Genomic DNA, 19320 nt, shown 5'->3' with positions numbered 1-19320 from the left:
TCCGCAGACTTTTACAGTGCAGTAAAAGTCTGCATTTCTGTGGAGGAATCAGCTGTTATTGGAGTGCTAGCGCTGTGACCAGGTCTGTCAAGGCTACATGATGTGGCATGTTCAAGGACCCAAATACAGACTCAGGACAGCAGATTTATATTGACTAGCAGAGTGTGTTGACTCGCTAGCTTCTAAGCTAATTTTAACATGACCGCCAATGGGGAAATGCTAACCGCAATTAGCATGCGCGATCTTTTCATGCTACATACAGACATACAGTATGACATACAGACATTCTTACATTACAGACTACGGTCTCTCAAGGCTACCAAACGGAAGAAGTAAAACGAAGCAGCATGTATAGAATCTAAAAGCAACGAGGCAGTACCGGTAACTGTTGTTGCTCATAGCATTAGCATTCACGGCTACGGTACATTTACGGCTCATAGCATTTACGGCTCATAGCATTAGCATTTACGGCTACCGTAACTGGCTTGGCCGCTTACCGTAATAGGGCTGATGACACTCCAATAACAGCTGATTCCTCCGCAGACTTTTACAGTGCAGTAAAAGTCTGCATTTCTGTGGAGGAATCAGCTGTTATTGGAGTGCTAGCGCTGTGACCAGGTCTGTCAAGGCTACATGATGTGGCGTGTTCAAGGACCCAAATACAGACTCAGGACAGCAGATTTATATTGACTAGCAGAGTGTGTTGACTCGCTAGCTTCTAAGCTAATTTTAACATGACCGCCAATGGGGAAATGCTAACCGCAATTAGCATGCGCGATCTTTTCATGCTACATACAGACATACAGTATGACATACAGACATTCTTACATTACAGACTACGGTCTCTCAAGGCTACCAAACGGAAGAAGTAAAACGAAGCAGCATGTATAGAATCTAAAAGCAACGAGGCAGTACCGGTAACTGTTGTTGCTCATAGCATTAGCATTCACGGCTACGGTACATTTACGGCTCATAGCATTTACGGCTCATAGCATTAGCATTTACGGCTACCGTAACTGGCTTGGCCGCTTACCGTAATAGGGCTGATGACACTCCAATAACAGCTGATTCCTCCGCAGACTTTTACAGTGCAGTAAAAGTCTGCATTTCTGTGGAGGAATCAGCTGTTATTGGAGTGCTAGCGCTGTGACCAGGTCTGTCAAGGCTACATGATGTGGCGTGTTCAAGGACCCAAATACAGACTCAGGACAGCAGATTTATATTGACTAGCAGAGTGTGTTGACTCGCTAGCTTCTAAGCTAATTTTAACATGACCGCCAATGGGGAAATGCTAACCGCAATTAGCATGCGCAATCTTTTCATGCTACATACAGACATACAGTATGACATACAGACATTCTTACATTACAGACTACGGTCTCTCAAGGCTACCAAACGGAAGAAGTAAAACGAAGCAGCATGTATAGAATCTAAAAGCAACGAGGCAGTACCGGTAACTGTTGTTGCTCATAGCATTAGCATTCACGGCTACGGTACATTTACGGCTCATAGCATTTACGGCTCATAGCATTAGCATTTACGGCTACCGTAACTGGCTTGGCCGCTTACCGTAATAGGGCTGATGACACTCCAATAACAGCTGATTCCTCCGCAGACTTTTACAGTGCAGTAAAAGTCTGCATTTCTGTGGAGGAATCAGCTGTTATTGGAGTGCTAGCGCTGTGACCAGGTCTGTCAAGGCTACATGATGTGGCGTGTTCAAGGACCCAAATACAGACTCAGGACAGCAGATTTATATTGACTAGCAGAGTGTGTTGACTCGCTAGCTTCTAAGCTAATTTTAACATGACCGCCAATGGGGAAATGCTAACCGCAATTAGCACGCGCGATCTTTTCATGCTACATACAGACATACAGTATGACATACAGACATTCTTACATTACAGACTACGGTCTCTCAAGGCTACCAAACGGAAGAAGTAAAACGAAGCAGCATGTATAGAATCTAAAAGCAACGAGGCAGTACCGGTAACTGTTGTTGCTCATAGCATTAGCATTCACGGCTACGGTACATTTACGGCTCATAGCATTTACGGCTCATAGCATTAGCATTTACGGCTACCGTAACTGGCTTGGCCGCTTACCGTAATAGGGCTGATGACACTCCAATAACAGCTGATTCCTCCGCAGACTTTTACAGTGCAGTAAAAGTCTGCATTTCTGTGGAGGAATCAGCTGTTATTGGAGTGCTAGCGCTGTGACCAGGTCTGTCAAGGCTACATGATGTGGCATGTTCAAGGACCCAAATACAGACTCAGGACAGCAGATTTATATTGACTAGCAGAGTGTGTTGACTCGCTAGCTTCTAAGCTAATTTTAACATGACCGCCAATGGGGAAATGCTAACCGCAATTAGCATGCGCGATCTTTTCATGCTACATACAGACATACAGTATGACATACAGACATTCTTACATTACAGACTACGGTCTCTCAAGGCTACCAAACGGAAGAAGTAAAACGAAGCAGCATGTATAGAATCTAAAAGCAACGAGGCAGTACCGGTAACTGTTGTTGCTCATAGCATTAGCATTCACGGCTACGGTACATTTACGGCTCATAGCATTTACGGCTCATAGCATTAGCATTTACGGCTACCGTAACTGGCTTGGCCGCTTACCGTAATAGGGCTGATGACACTCCAATAACAGCTGATTCCTCCGCAGACTTTTACAGTGCAGTAAAAGTCTGCATTTCTGTGGAGGAATCAGCTGTTATTGGAGTGCTAGCGCTGTGACCAGGTCTGTCAAGGCTACATGATGTGGCGTGTTCAAGGACCCAAATACAGACTCAGGACAGCAGATTTATATTGACTAGCAGAGTGTGTTGACTCGCTAGCTTCTAAGCTAATTTTAACATGACCGCCAATGGGGAAATGCTAACCGCAATTAGCATGCGCGATCTTTTCATGCTACATACAGACATACAGTATGACATACAGACATTCTTACATTACAGACTACGGTCTCTCAAGGCTACCAAACGGAAGAAGTAAAACGAAGCAGCATGTATAGAATCTAAAAGCAACGAGGCAGTACCGGTAACTGTTGTTGCTCATAGCATTAGCATTCACGGCTACGGTACATTTACGGCTCATAGCATTTACGGCTCATAGCATTAGCATTTACGGCTACCGTAACTGGCTTGGCCGCTTACCGTAATAGGGCTGATGACACTCCAATAACAGCTGATTCCTCCGCAGACTTTTACAGTGCAGTAAAAGTCTGCATTTCTGTGGAGGAATCAGCTGTTATTGGAGTGCTAGCGCTGTGACCAGGTCTGTCAAGGCTACATGATGTGGCGTGTTCAAGGACCCAAATACAGACTCAGGACAGCAGATTTATATTGACTAGCAGAGTGTGTTGACTCGCTAGCTTCTAAGCTAATTTTAACATGACCGCCAATGTGGAAATGCTAACCGCAATTAGCATGCGCAATCTTTTCATGCTACATACAGACATACAGTATGACATACAGACATTCTTACATTACAGACTACGGTCTCTCAAGGCTACCAAACGGAAGAAGTAAAACGAAGCAGCATGTATAGAATCTAAAAGCAACGAGGCAGTACCGGTAACTGTTGTTGCTCATAGCATTAGCATTCACGGCTACGGTACATTTACGGCTCATAGCATTTACGGCTCATAGCATTAGCATTTACGGCTACCGTAACTGGCTTGGCCGCTTACCGTAATAGGGCTGATGACACTCCAATAACAGCTGATTCCTCCGCAGACTTTTACAGTGCAGTAAAAGTCTGCATTTCTGTGGAGGAATCAGCTGTTATTGGAGTGCTAGCGCTGTGACCAGGTCTGTCAAGGCTACATGATGTGGCGTGTTCAAGGACCCAAATACAGACTCGGGACAACAGAGTTATATTGACTAGCAGAGTGTGTTGACTCGCTAGCTTCTAAGCTAATTTTAACATTACCGCCAATGGGGAAATGCTAACCGCAATTAGCATTAGCGATCCTTTCATGCTTCATACAGACATACAGTATGATATACAGACATACTGCATGACATACAGACATTCTTACATTACAGACTAAGGTCTCTCAAGGCTACCAAACGGAAGAAGTAAAACGAAGCAGTTGCTGGCCAGTTGCTGCTAGCACGACTAGCTGTTAGCCAAGCCAGTTAGAAGCATGTTAAAATGTTAAAAGCATCTTGCCGTTCAACCTTTTTTGTTAACAGTCTTAGTGCGAGGTAGGTCAAACGTCAAAGGTACTTCATCCATATTTATGTTAAATGTGTTGGCGGCGCAAAGCTACGAAAAAATCCGCATATAAGCCGCACCGGCGTATAAGCCGCAGTCTCAAAGCGCGGGGGGAAAGTAGCGGCTTATAGTCCGAAAAGTACGGCAGAATCGCACCATAACATCCCCTTGCTCTCCTCCACCTTGGCTGCCACTGTCTCTGCCTCTGCCCCGATTTCGACTGCCTCCCCCACTGCCCTGGTCAAGTACTATAATACCCTGGTACACTGACCGACTTCGCCTCCTCAAAGCACAGGGCCGTCAACTGGAACGTCGTGCCACAAAAACTGGACTTACTGTTCACCTGGATGCCTTCAAACTCCAACAACAACAATATAAAGATGCCCTGAACACAGCTCGCTCCTCTCACTACTCCATCATCCAATCTGGCTCCAACAACCCCAAAATTCTTTTGGGGTTGTTCCTCAAGCCCATGGACACCATCTCCACCTCCTTCAGTTCAATCACGGAAATGGACCTCTCCTCTATACTCTCCAGCATGAAGACCTCCACCTGTGCCATTGACAGTGCTCTGGACCCTGGTCCTTCCTCCTACCATGGACCTGCTGACTCCAACAGCTAATATCACTTTTATTATTACTCACATTACTATTTCACATTACCGATGCCATTCATGCACATTATTGACCTGCTTCTTCACCAGAGTGTCTGTGCTTTCTCGCCTCACAGGTTCCTGTGTATCCGGGTTATACCTGGACCAGGTCTTGCCTCCTGCCGTGGTTGTGTCATCCATTGAATGTGCTGTAATTACATTGAATGTGTTGTAATTCACTTATCCTGTTCTACACATGACATCTATTGCACTTCTGTCCATCCTGGGAGAGGGATCCCTCCTCTGTTGCTCTCCCACAGGTTTTTCCTGTTCCGATGTGAGGGTCTCGGGACAAGAGGATGTCAAATGTGTACATGTTGTAAAGCCCTCTTTGTGATTTTGGGCTATACAAAAATAAATTGTATTGAATTGAATTTGTCTCTGCCTTGTAAAGCGTCTTTGAGTGTCATGAAAAGCGCTATATAAATAAAATGTATTATTATTATTATTATTATTATTGGTATATTATTATATTTGATTCTGTTCAGTGCCTACAAACATTCATAATAGATAAGTGTTGAACATAGTGATTGTCAAATAAATACTGTAAAAAAAAATGTGTGCATATGATTCAGACTTCACAGTAGCTCTGTCTGTGGGGATTTGGCTTGGAAACCAAAGGGTTGCTGGTCCAAATCCCCATTTGGATTAGGAAAGCACGAGACGACAAATTCTGAGGGTGACGTGAATGTTTCTACAGAAATTCATCCGATAGTTGAGAGATTTCACTGGAAACCACAAACTTCATGGTGTCATGTGATGATAAAAGTAACAAAGTGTTTTTGATGACAAGTTCCTAGACATTAAGTTGAATATTACAGGTAATGTATATTCCACACAGAGAGTGACCCATACCACACGGGCAGTAAAACATGCATGTACATATACAGAGACAGCTACTTGTTGAACTTTCACCTACTTTCCACCTCAAGCTATAATTCAGAGGAACACCTTAGACTCCACCGCGACACAGGATATATGCAATGCACAGAGATGAGGCCAAAATGTTCTTTTATCAGTTTTAATGCCCTAAAAGGCTTTAAGACTTATCTCATTCAGAACCTTCTTATCAATGCAGTTCAGTGTGACATGCACAAGGGGTTAAAGAGCAGTGGGTTCATATGCGGTTTACCTCATAGCTGTGGATTATTCTGACCTCATCAGTTATATAATAATGAGGCATGTACCTGTACCTGTAGATCCAGCGCCAATTGTGATTACAGAATTATTTAAAGATACATACCGTTGTGTATTTATGTCAAAGAGCAATTTAAGTTTGGAAAACAAAAGTGCTCTATTTAAAAAATGTTTCTTGTTCTTACTTTTAATTGAGAGCAGTCAATTTATTTCCACTGCAGACTTTATTTCGGTTCAGTCAATTTGTTACCAATTCATTTAAATCAAATTACTTTTACTTCACTTGATTCCTTTATTCATATGGAAATTAAGACTTTTCACTGAAATGTCCTGCTGAATAAACCCTTCAGTTTAAGCCTTTGTTACACAACCTTGCAGTGCAGGAAATGAGCGCATGCATGTGGAAAAAGTTCATTTTCTCATTTTGTGATGCATTCAGGAATAACTTCTTCCAGCAAGGGCACGATACGAAGAAACCCTAGTTAGAAACAATATAACAGGGCTGTAAAGGCAGCGAGAGACATGCATATCTCAAAGGAACCTCTTGTTGCCAGGACACACTTTAACTCGAGCTTTGGCCCTGGCACTCATTCTGCTATTTATTTGGCAGCTGTTTTCCTCCGCTATGCTGACATCTACTGGTCTCACTTTGTGCTAACAGTTATACATGCTAGGAAACAGATGCACATGTACATTCCTAGGGGTACTGTACATGTGCATTAAATGTCACTGTAAATGTCAAATGAAGGAATTTATATTGGAATTAGTTTAAATATAAATAATTACTCAACAACTTGAAAACTGACAAAACTGTAGGAGGGGAGTGTTTTTTCTTTATTTCCTTTCTTTAGCCACCTTTATCTGACACTATAAGGTCTCAAATTGGGTTGGATTGGGTGCTCTCCGTGGCGCAGATGAGAAACTGAGAGACGGAAACGCTGCGGGATGACAACAATACACAGACGCACATGCAAACAAACACACAAGAGTAGGAGTTTTACGTGAGTCAGAGAAGTTATTTCACATGGCATTCTCCAAGAAGAGAAAAGTGATCAGTGAGACCACAGCCTTTATCCATGAATGGACAGACTCTTGCTTTGGGAGCATGTTACACCGTACTACTGTACTAAAGTTACAAATGAGTTCATCATAACTTTTGTTCTCTGTTGACCTTTAGAAGCAAATCACTTTGAGATGCCTTGCATCATAAAACACTTTGAATTTTTCCTAAATTCTCAATTACAATAACTAATCATAAATCACTATAAATATATATATATATATATTTCTTTTTTATTAGGCCACATCACTATTTTCTCAAAGCTGACACAGACAACTTTGGACTGTGGGACGAAACCAGAAAACGCCCAAAAGTGTATGTATTTTTATGAAAGAATGTAAATTAGTCTTAACATCTGAAGAAGGAATTCACTTCCCCTTTCAGTGATAGACCAATCAACATCACCTATTTATTTTTTGAGGGAAACCGGAGAACCCGGAGAAAACCTAAGGCTAAACTAATTCAGGGGATCAACTCATGGAAAAGAATATCATGGCTCACCTGGTAGATCACATGTACACCAGGTACATGTGATCTACCAGGTGAGCCACGGCATTAAATTCAGATACAAACGAATGTCTACCAGGTGAGCCATGATGTGATACACTTGGCAACTTTGGCAACTGTGCGAAAACATCCTTCTATAATGAAGTCTAAAACATGGTATTGTACAGACTTGTTGCATGTTGCTTGTATGTCATGCTCTTGTATCTGAATTGGTTATTGTGGAGTTGGAAGATCTACCAGGTGAGCCATTGTAACAAAACGATGGTTTAGGGCTTGACCGGGGGTGATTCTTGTTGCAGCATTTGGATCGAGCAACCGTTTTAGGAGATTTAAAAATGCCATGAAGTCTTCCTTTTCAACACAATTTACAATTGAGTAGAACTCTATTGTTTCATCCAAAGTTTGGCCAGTGTCGAAACTCCACTTTGAAATTGGCTGGATACCAGTTGCCTCCTTGTACTCTTCTGATGTCTTTAGTCTCCATCTTGAATTGGGAGAGCAGTGTTCCCTGTTGAAATACTGGTTGGTGTACATTCCAGCATTCAGCAGGTGGTCTTCTGGCTGGCCGAGTAGATGGCAAACAGTCTTCATTACGTTGTATGATGTTGTGCCATTGAAGAGGTCCCGGCCGAAGTGCAGTTCTGCCAGGACACAGCCCAGTGCCCACATGTCGATGGCTTCAGATATGGGGAGGCCCAAGGTCACCTCTGGAGCTCTGCATGCACAAGGTTGCACAATCATTCCTTCTCTTACTTCTGATACTGACATGGCCAAACCAAAGTCAATTAATTTCAGCCTGAAGGGCTCATGCTGGTGGTTGACGAGCATAACATTGTCAGCTTTCAGGTCTGTGTGAATGATGCCGATACCCTTCAGGGCTTCAAATGCCACAAGTAGCTGACGTGTTATGAGACGGATTTCATTAAGGGTCAGGTGTGACTGTCTCTCACACATCAAATCCAAAAGGCTCCTGTCCAGTTTCTGGAAGGCGATGCAAGACATGCCTTCGAATATGAAACTATCTTTGAATGTCACCAAGTTGTTTTTCTCTGGGTCAAGGGTCCTGAGTTGTTCCAGCATTTTCACTTCTCTGACGTGATCTTGAACGCGTTTGTTGATCTTGATGGCTACAGTCTCGTATGTTGTTAAATTGATACACTTGGCAACTTTGCCAAAACATCCTTGTCCAATTAAGTCCGATCCTAGTTGCCGATCCTACTTATCAAAGTTCAAAGTTCAAAGTTCACTTTATTGTCAAAGTTTCCACATGTGTTATGCATACAGAAAATTCGAAATGCCGTTTCTCGCAGTCCCACAGTGTAATATAGACATGAACATATAACATATAATAGAATAAAATAGAATAAAGTTAAGAACATAAGGGCCTAGATAAAGGATTAACAAGTAGCAGCAGAGAATAAAAAGTGACTGGTGCTGGATGAGGGAAGGGTGTGTGAGGGGGGTATTTGTTCGTAGCAGCAGAGAATAAAAAATTAAAATAAATAAATAGAAAAAGTGACTGGTGCTGGATGAGGGAAGGGGTGTGAGGGGGAGTAGATGTCCTGGTATGTTCCATTTGAGGCAGTGGGGAAAGGTGGGTGAGGGGGAGGGTAGAGAGGTCAGGGGAGAGATGGCAGGGGGGGAGAGAGGGGGAGCGAGAGGAGAGAGGGAGGGAGAGAGTTCAGCATCCTGACCGCCTGGTGGAAGAAGCTGTTCCTCAGCCGGGTAGAGCTCGAACGGAGACTGCGGAACCTTCTCCCTGAAGGCAGGAGGCTGAAGAGGCTGTTGGAGGGGTGGGTGGGGTCACCCGCAATGCCGAGTGCTTTGCGGGTGAGGCGGGTGTTGTAAATGTCCTGTAGTGTAGGGAGTGAGACTCCGATGATCCTCTGGGCAGAGTTCACAATGCGCTGCAGGCTCTTGCGGTTGGAGGCGGTGCAGCTTCCGAACCACAGCGTGATGCAGCTGCTGAGGATGCTCTCAGTGGCGCCTCGGTAGAATGAGAGCATGATGGGGGGGGGGGCTCCTGCTCGCTTGAGCTTCCTGATGAAGTACAGGCGTTGCTGGGCCTTCTTTGCCAGTGCAGTGGTGTTGCTGTTCCAGGTGAGGTCATCTGTGATTGTCACACCCAGGAATTTGGTGCTGCTCACCTGTTCCACAGCAGCACCATTGATGGTCAGAGGGAGGGGGGGTTGGGAGTGGGTTCTCCTGAAGTCAACAACAATCTCCTTTGTTTTCCCCACATTGAGGAAGAGATTGTTATTTTGGCACCAACGGACCAGCTGGTTCACTTCCTTCCTGTAGTTAGTCTCATCGTTGTGGCTGATGAGACCTACCACGGTAGTGTCGTCAGCGAACTTCACGATGTGGTTGGAGCTGTAGTTGGGTTTACAGTCATGGGTCAGCAGGGTGAAGAGAAGGGGGCTGAGCACACAACCTTGGGGGGCCCCCGTACTCAGTGTTAGTGTGTTCGAAGTGTTGTTGTTGACCCGAACAGCTTGTGGTCTCTCTGTGAGGAAGTCCAACAACCAGTTGCAGAGAGAGGGGCTGAGGCCCAGGTCTGTAAGTTTACACACAAGCTGCTGGGGGATGATTGTATTGAATGCTGAGCTGAAATCTATGAACAGCATTCTGACGTAGGAGTTCTTAGTGTCCAGGTGTGTGAGGGCTGGGTGTAGAGCGGAGGAGATTGCATCCTCTGTGGACCGTTTAGTTCGGTAAGCAAACTGAAACGGGTCCAGGGAGGGAGGAAGGGTGGATTTGATCTGCTTCATGACCAGCCTTTCGAAACACTTCATGATGGTAGAAGTCAATGCGACGGGGCGGTAGTCGTTGAAGCAGGCTGGAGATGACTTCTTCGGCACAGGAATGATGGTGGTTTCCTTGAAGCACGTGGGAACAACAGCCTGGCTCAGGGAGGTGTTAAAGATGTCGGTGAGGACATCCGTGAGCTCCTCTGCGCAGTCCCTCAGCACACGACCAGGAATGTTGTCAGGTCCCGCAGCCTTGCGGGTATTAATCCTCAGCAGTGTGCTCCTCACACTGGCTGGGGACAGGCACAGAGCCTGGTCGTCGGTGGGGGGGGGGTGGTTTTCTGCGCAGGTGTGTTGTTCTGTGCTTCGAAGCGTGCAAAGAAGCCATTGAGGTTGTTAAGCAGGGAGGTGTGACTGTCACAGGTCTGTGGCGGTAGTTTGTAGTCCGTTATGGTCCTAATGCCCTGCCACAGGCTCTGTGAGTCCCTGCTGTCTTTGAAATGTCCTGTGATTTTCCTGGTGTACAGTCGTTTAGCTTTCCTGATGCCACGGCACAGGTCAGCCCTGGCTGCTCCCAGCCTGGCTTATCTTCCATCGGTAAACTACGCCAACATCTACGCGTATCTCGTGAACACCCCCAGTCCTTACACAAAAGACGAGCTGGAGTGCTACAAAGGGCTCAACGCTTATAATCAGTTTGTCAGTGGATGGGTCCGAGACGTCAAAGCAACGGTCGTCGACAATTCTCATCTCGTCATTGGAAGGGTAAATATTTACAGATCTGGTCAGATATTGAGCAATATTCAATGTTTACTCAGTGCAAACAGACACGTGTGTTTGTTTACATTGTACATGCATGTCATTGTGTGCGTGTGTGTAGGAATTCACTTTCAACTAACCCCTAACTTCATCCCCCCCCTCCCACACACACACACACACACAAATATATATATATGATCTGACGTTAAACTCATATCAAGCAATGCTGAGGCTGCATCTCTGTGTTTCGCCTGTTGTACACGCTCGACACGTCTCTGGCACCGACTGCTGTCACGGGCCGATGAAGCTTCGGTAACCTTCTCATGTCCAAGTTTAATTTATATTTCCTTTATTAAATACTGTTCACAAACGAATTAGTAAATAAAATCACTGACCACTTATAAAGTGATCCGCACATACTGTGTACGCCAAATTCCATTCCTTTATATCTCGAGCGATGCGTGACAGCCATTTCTCGCGACGTCGCTTGGATAGCTCCTTCGTGTCATTTCCTTGATGTGTAATGACCGCTGGCAAACGAAAGAATGATTTCTTGTCTATCAGCTCTGCTGCCACAACCAAAGACAGCACAAAAGTTCACCATGATCGATAGGTTATGCGACTCAGCCGTGCATGCCAGTGGCTTTGTGTGTACTCCAACATGGCCGACAGCTAAACTGTGATGTCACACGAGACCACTCTATTTGTAGTTTACAGACCTCGTTTGGATTTAGTCACGTGTTTGTAAATATATATTTATGTGGAAACTTGCATAATGTGTGTGTGTCAAACACTTCGATGCTTGTTTTGATATTTTTTCTAGAAATGATCTTCATGATTATCAACCACACAAGATATGTTTTTAGATTAAACTTTTCTTGCAGAACATGAGACTAATAGCCAACAATCTATTGTTAAATATTACAATTACACAGAAAATAGGATAACCACTCTGCCCATATTCCTCACCTCTTAACTCCACAAGGAAGTAAAGAACAGTCATCAATGGCAGAAAGCGTGTGAACTGAATCACTGCTCTGTGCCCGCTTGGCGCTCAGTGGGAAATATCACATCTCATCATCGTGGTTAGCGAGAACAAACAATCTAGAAACACATTTCTCAAGTCTAAAACTATAGAAATGATCCCTGAAAGTATAGTCTTAACAATCTTACCGGTGAAAACAGGAAGTCATTCACAGGACGATAATTCCCTCTCGGGGTTCCTCTCTGCCTTCAACAAGCTCCTCCTCATCTTGCATCTCATCCAGTCATGTGTGTTTGTGTAACTTGGCTCGTTCAAGATGAACTGCGCCTCGCCTGGAAAGTAGAGGAGAGCAGGCGGCAGCAACAGGGGGCGTTGACAAAAAACTTCGGTCAAGTCGGACATTTTTCAGCCTCCATCAAAGAATGAACAGGAAGTCAAAGAAAAAGGTACTTCCTGTTAGATCCGATCTGTAGGCTACTTGTAGTTTACAGACCTCGTTTGGATTTAGTCACGAGTTTGTAAATATATATTTATGTGGAAACTTGCATAATGTGTGTGTCAAAGACTTTGATGCTTGTTTTGATATTTTCTCGTTTGGATTTAGTCACGTGTTTGTAAATATATATTTACTATATATATATTTATATATATATATATATATATATTTTTGTATCCAAATGGATCATGAAACTGTTTGTTTTTATTTTCGTCTTTGTAAAAGCTATTACATGACACAAAAAGCACGTATATAAGTATATAAGTGTGAATATCCAGTATAAATCTTCTCTGTGACGTTATTACCAAATGCCCCATTCTACATGTAATGTAGATCAGTCTCTGTTCACACCTGAATCACGAACAGTGTTTGAAATAAATGTGCTTCATTACTTACCTTGAAATAGTTATTTTAAGATGCAACACTAATATTTCTGTTTGTAGAACATTCGGACAACCTCACTTTTACCAAGACTTTGACTTTATTTTACTTTTTTTTCCCCCTCTACACATTAACACCGTTACAGTCAAAGTACTCAGAGTACTCTTAACACATTACTGCCAACAGTCACTTAGCAGTCAGGCCTGCAAATATGTATCTGTACTTTCCAACCACAAGCTTCATTAAGTAATGAATTAGCTCGTTATTCATGGTTGACGACTGCTAACATATCTCAGCCAAAGTTTACACTGGCGACAGTCTTCTGCATAATCTTATTCTTCACCGAGAACAGATCCTTCTCATTATAACAAGTTATACTGTATTTTTAGGATGATTCACTGTTGACTATTATTGTCCCAATCTGTACAATTTAAACAAACTATCATTTTTAAGTTCCAAACACCTTCTCGAAAGCCTGTTTGTCCACCACACACGTCCAAAATGAGTGGCGAAATAGAGCGTCTGTGGACTGCTGAATCTCTTAAATTTCACTATTGTCTCGTTTACGGAGTCGCCTGTGTCCCCGATGGTCATAACATCCGACACAGGCAGGTAGATATCATGGCGCCTGCCCCAGAAGGTGAGGTGGGACACTTTGAGGGTGGTCTGGGACGGGTCCAGGTACATCATCCCCACAATCCTCCTGAAGAAGTGACTGGCAGTGTACAGCATGACAGCAGCAAACAGAGCTAAACCCGTTGCGTAGCTGACAAGAGAGAGGGGGACGTCTCCCTGGAGATAGAGGATGTACACTGGGGGCAAGATGACCCCGGTGATTGCAGTTTGGAGCAGTTTCAGCCTGGACACAGCTCTGAGGAGCTTAATGTGTGGCAGGGTGTAAATCATCGTGTACTTGTTTGCGGAAGAGTCTGAGTATCCGACCAGGGCTGTGATTTTAGGTATAAGTGGTGCCCGGAAGCTCTGCTGGATGGGTGTCTGACCTGGTGAATGAGGCTGCACACCATGCGTTATCCGACCTGTAAGTCGACATGATCCTCTGGAACAGGACAGGATGTTTGAAGTAAACCTGCGCAGCAGCACTGACCTCATCTGTTGAAAAATAACAGATGCATTTGACACTTAAGAGCCAAAACGAGTCGTACATTAATTGATTCAAAAAATTGTATACATCTATATCATTTTTTAAGCAAAAATGCAACACATCACTGGTTTCAGAATGACAAATGTGAACAAAAACAATGCAAGCAATGATTGGCATTGTTTTTTTTTTCATATATTCTGGCATATTTTATTGATCAAACAATTAATATTCAGCAGATTAATTGATAGTGAAAATAAGTTGCAACCTTGCACATAATTGTACAAAGTAATGCAACACAAATATAACTCACCAGCTAACAGTTGAGAGAACAAAATACAAACATTAGTAACAGGGCTATTTGATTGCATTTCATTATACAGGTGTTCCTGTTACTTTGGCCACCCTAATGAGCGTCATCATTGTGCTGCGGTTGCAGTTTTGTGGCGGTGTATCGCGACTTTCCAATTCCGGTATGCGAGTTTAACTTAATTTACAGTCATCTGTACGCGGTGTTTGAGCTCATATGTTGAACTCACAGGCTGTATGGATGCACAGACAGGTCTCAAATCGACTTGACATGAGATTAATAACGATATATGATGCAAATATAAGACGGACAACAGCGTTTCTTAAAGGATTTATTGACGTAAGTATTTTTGAACAGGCATCGACACCTACCACTAGTGATGGCGAGATGAAGCCTCATGAGGCATCGCAACACTTCAGCCAATTGGTTCGAGAAAGGGTTCATTACTCGAAGCTTCATGTGCACACGATACCACCTACTGGCCAAGTGTATAATCACAGGCAGCTGTATCTGAACCACATAATGTGATGCATTGAATTTTTGTGTCTGTTATGGCTGTTGGGAATGACTATGAATTACAAAAATGTATGACCAAATCATTTCTGTACATAAATTATGACATATGTGCATAATAAAATATTTTTTTAATGTGTTCTGTGTGTGTACATTTTCCCAAAATGGTAGTATCATGATATGGCAGGTTGTGTACTGATGTTATTATGTCACTTTAGGAAAATGGCATGGGCTTAAGCAGGCAGAGGACAGTGAAAGTGCTTGTGGAACTAGGAAGAGGGGACTGAATATGCTTGTGTAACTTGGACAGTGATGTACAGGACACGGGACATTTTATTCATTTTTATTCCGAAATAACAGTTTCTCAACAGTGTTTGGTTTTAAACGATTCCTTTTTTTTGACACAACCTCTCCGGCCTTTGAAAACACCCTTTCACAGGGTACAGAAGATGCTGGCGTGCACAAAAACGCAAGAGCAAGTCTATATAAATTTGCATATAGGAATTTTTGCCTCTCCCAGTACTCCAGAGGCTTTTCCAGCCTGCTTATATTTGGCTCGGAAAGGTAGCGCTGGACCTCCACAGTGGCATCTGCTGTTACATTTTGAGTCTTCCGTGCCTCCATGACGCTGGTGTCTAAACGATGCCACAGTTTGCTACCTAAGAGGAAACCACAGATCATGTTACTAAGTGTTCTCATCGGAATAATTGATCTCAAAATGTAAAATAATAGATTACCTCCTGTGACATCATGAGAGGTGGAAGCCTGGGGGATTTCCTCTCTGCTTTGTTTTGACCGTATAATGGTGGCACACTCGGAGGTCAGTCGTTTTATTGCTTCGGTGGCTTTTGTTTGGCTGAAAAATCCTATTACTTTAAATCGGGATCCAGTTTGGACACAAATGCCCTGAATCCAACATCATCCACAATACTGAAGGGCTGTGTGTCCTTTACTATCATGGAGACGAGGGCTTCATCCAGCTCTTGTTTTTTGGTGGCTGGTTAAAAGAGAATAAATACAGTGTCTGTTACCTGTCTTTATTTGCACAATAAACAAAAGTGAACAGGGAAAAATTGTGATGGTGCATTTGTAATATTGTAATGACTTACAATGGCTAGGTGAAGCTCCAGTTTCCTCCTTATTCTCATGCAAGGCACGGTAATGCCTTAGCATGGATGAGGTGTTATTGTACCCCAACTCCTTGGAGCACAATAAACACCTCACCTTTGAATAAAATAAGAAACTGTGAAAAATACAGTTCTTGATAAGCAAACCTAATGTGTCTGAAATAGAGTTAGATTTAGCTTACCTTATTAGGAGTTATCAAATCAAAGTGTTCCCACACAGGATAAATCCTCCTCTTCCTAGCTGGCTCCATCTTATCACCTATCCTTCTCTCCTCACTCTCCTCACTCTCCAAACTATCTCTCTCTAAACTCTCCAAACTATATAAACGCGATCCAAACTATCTCTCTCTAAACCAGGGGTGTCAAACATACGGCCCGCGGGCCGGACCCGGCCCACCACGTCATTTTATGTGGCCCACGAATCCGCCAGCAAAAAAAAAAAAATAATAATTTTTTTTTTTTTTTTTTACAAAAATTTAAAGTTAGATGTGAAAATAAAAATATCCCCATGGTCGAAATTATGAGATAGAAAGTCGAAGTGATGAGATGGCATGTTGTCTGTGTGCCGACATTAAAACTATCACAACAGGTGGACAGGAGATGCAACAGCCCATAAAGAGGATTTCCAACAAGTTTCTCAACATGCGTACTTCTCTGTACTGAAACGTCATCAGTCTCAGCCCAAGTACTGTTCCAATTCAAAGTTCACATCGAGCCAAGCACGGCCCTAATGCCCGGATGTGGCTCGCTCTGCCCATTTTACCCGGGATGCATCGGAGGTGACTTGTCTGTACTTGGGACAGCCAAATATCCCAGAATGCATTTTGCACCAGCAACAGGAAACAATGGCGGAGGAGAAATCACACAACTGGAAGTACGTGTTGTGGAAGTCACAGATATCCCGGGAAACTAAACTAACTATGTTAGGAGTACCGTAGTTACATTTACACCGTCTTACATTTACAACCGGCCCTTTGAGGGCGACCGTGTGTTGAGAATAAATCTCATGTTGAGGAGAAAACTCAGGTGAACAGACTTAGGTCGAGGCGTTTAGCTCAATTCAAGCAATAAGGTTTATTTGTGACAGAAGTATTATGTCCAGCAGTTAAACGTGCACGGACCTAAAAAGTTCACTCTGTAGGAGTGAATGAAAAGCTAAAAGGCGCGTAGACAGAGTGCGCATGCGTTCATATATTAGGTCCTCCTTTTGGAGCCTATTGGTCAAAGCAATAGTAGGAGGCGGATTTGTTTCTAGCATTCAAATGGCCTGATGGAGCACTGAGCATCTCCGCCCACACTGGCTCACGTCCGGGATCCGCCTTCTCTGGAACGTCAGTGTGTGAGATGTGGATTCAGCCGCATATTGTTATGTTCGGCCAACTAGATAAGCTAGGCGCTAGATATGCAAGGGCGCCTCTTTCTATCTCTAAGATGGAGCAGGCAGTTGAGACTGGTTCTCTGTAAGACTATGTGACATTTAACTGGGGCAAAAGCTATCCTTCAGAGTTCTAGTAATTTCCACTTTGTTCAGGCGAGTGCGAGAGTGCCCCACCTGGCGTTTTTGACCTTCTTGTACTAGAACTCACATATCCGCGTATAAGCTGTGTTTAACATTGAATGAATGTATATTTTTATTTACAAATCCCCCTTTTCACACCTGCTAGGTGTGAACTTCTATGTTTTGGAACTACTCATTCAATGGCTGTAACTCTATGTTTAGGTCCCTATCATCTGAATCGTCTGGATCGGAAACTGGTGGGGTGCTATGTCTAGTTCGGGTGTTGGTTTCTAATCCCCAGATCAGTAAGGCAACTAGTATGCCCATTCCCACCCCCATTATAGTTTTCTTCCCACATCCCGCCCCTTCCCAGGTGAAGCGCTGCCGACCTCGGTCGGCGGGGTTTGCATAAGATTGCATAATCTAAGTTCCTGATGCATTTTCCAAATTAGTGCGAATTTCTCCTAGTGTTCTGGTTGGTACCGGTGCTGGGACACAATGTGTCAGGTGGTGCCAAGGGGCGCCTGATTTGCCCTTGACCTGGACCGAGTGTGAAGTAACCTCCTTCACCTCGTACGGCCCAGTCCACCTGGGGTCAGTCCACTTGCGCTTGTGAACCTTGACCCTGACCCAATCACCTACTTGTATCTGCTTTCCAGCTGCCGCTGCTTCAGGTACTGCTCGAGTCCTCTCGATCTGCTTGGAGAGAGCTTCAGCAAGAGAAGTTAGGGCACTCATATAGTCAGACATTTCAATCTGCTGTACATCCAGAGGTGGCATATGACCTCCATCTCTGGGTGGACCTGGCATCGGCCGGCCAGTCATGATCTCGTGTGGGGAGAGATGTGTTTCTCCCCCTTTTCCGGACCTCATGGCCATAAGGGCCAGGGGCAGGGCCTCAACCCATGTTAATTTGGAGCCCGCGCAAACTTTGGCAATTTTGGCCTTAAGGGTCTGATTCGCTCGTTCCACCAGGCCCTGAGATTGCGGGTGATAGACTGACCCGAATCGGTGTGTGATTCCCAGAAATTGCTCTACCTGTGCGAGCATGGTGTTGCTAAAGTGTGATCCGTTATCAGAGCGGATGCATCTCGGCACTCCGTAACGGGGAATCAGTTCTGTCTGCAGCCACCTTACAACTGTCTGCGCGTCTTCTCTCTTGGTGGGAATTGCTTCCACCCATCTTGAAAATCTGTCTACCATTACCAAGATGTACCTCTTTCCCTGCACTCTGTTCTCTAGTCCCATATCTGTATAATCTATGCTGATGTCTTGGAAACAGGCAGAGGGCACGGGATAAGATCCCATCGGTGTCTTGAATGGTTTTCTTGGGTTGTGATTTCCACAAATTTGACATTCATCGCAGAAGAGGAAAGATATCGCTTCCATGTGCGGATGCCACCATAGTTGTTTTAAATTGTCCAATGTCCGTTTCTTTCCCTCGTGTGTAGGTCCGTGGGCCCCTGGTAGGAGTGCTGCACACAGTTCTGCTGAGGCAACCACTCTGCCGTCGTGGGCTCTCCACAGACCTTCTTTGTCTTTTGAGGCTCCTTTTCGTGTCCATTCGGACCATTCATAAGGTCCTGCTTTCTTTTGATGTTCTTTGATGTGCTCGATTGTGAGCTCAGGTGGGCCGGAAATGGTTTTGAAGAATGATACATCAGTACCTGTCTCTCACCCCCCTTTTTCTGGAAGAGTACAGCATTGAGTAGGCTGTCTCTTTCGGAAACATCAAGGTGGAACGGTAGGGAGTAGTCTGGGGACATGAGTGCAGTGGACGTGCAAGTGCTTGCTTCAAGTGGG

At 44.1% G+C, this 19320-nt stretch overlaps 1 protein-coding gene across 1 annotated transcript; it reads right to left on the bottom strand.

Moving 5' to 3' along the window:
* Positions 1–13298: 13298 nt before the first annotated feature.
* On the bottom strand, positions 13299–14080 carry LOC306777606 (transmembrane protein 186-like; the record flags this gene model as incomplete). The annotated part of the gene is given in 2 exon segments (XM_079268769.1): positions 13299–13460; positions 13463–14080. Coding segments are annotated over 2 exon segments (660 nt in total). The 3' UTR covers positions 13299–13418.
* Positions 14081–19320: the final 5240 nt, after the last annotated feature.

The sequence above is a fragment of the Melanostigma gelatinosum genome (assembly GCF_949748355.1).
Source record: "Melanostigma gelatinosum genome assembly, chromosome: 5".
Classification (NCBI taxonomy): domain Eukaryota; kingdom Metazoa; phylum Chordata; class Actinopteri; order Perciformes; family Zoarcidae; genus Melanostigma; species Melanostigma gelatinosum.
Note: the sequence above shows the minus strand (reverse complement) of the source record. Positions and strands in the feature narration are given on the sequence as shown.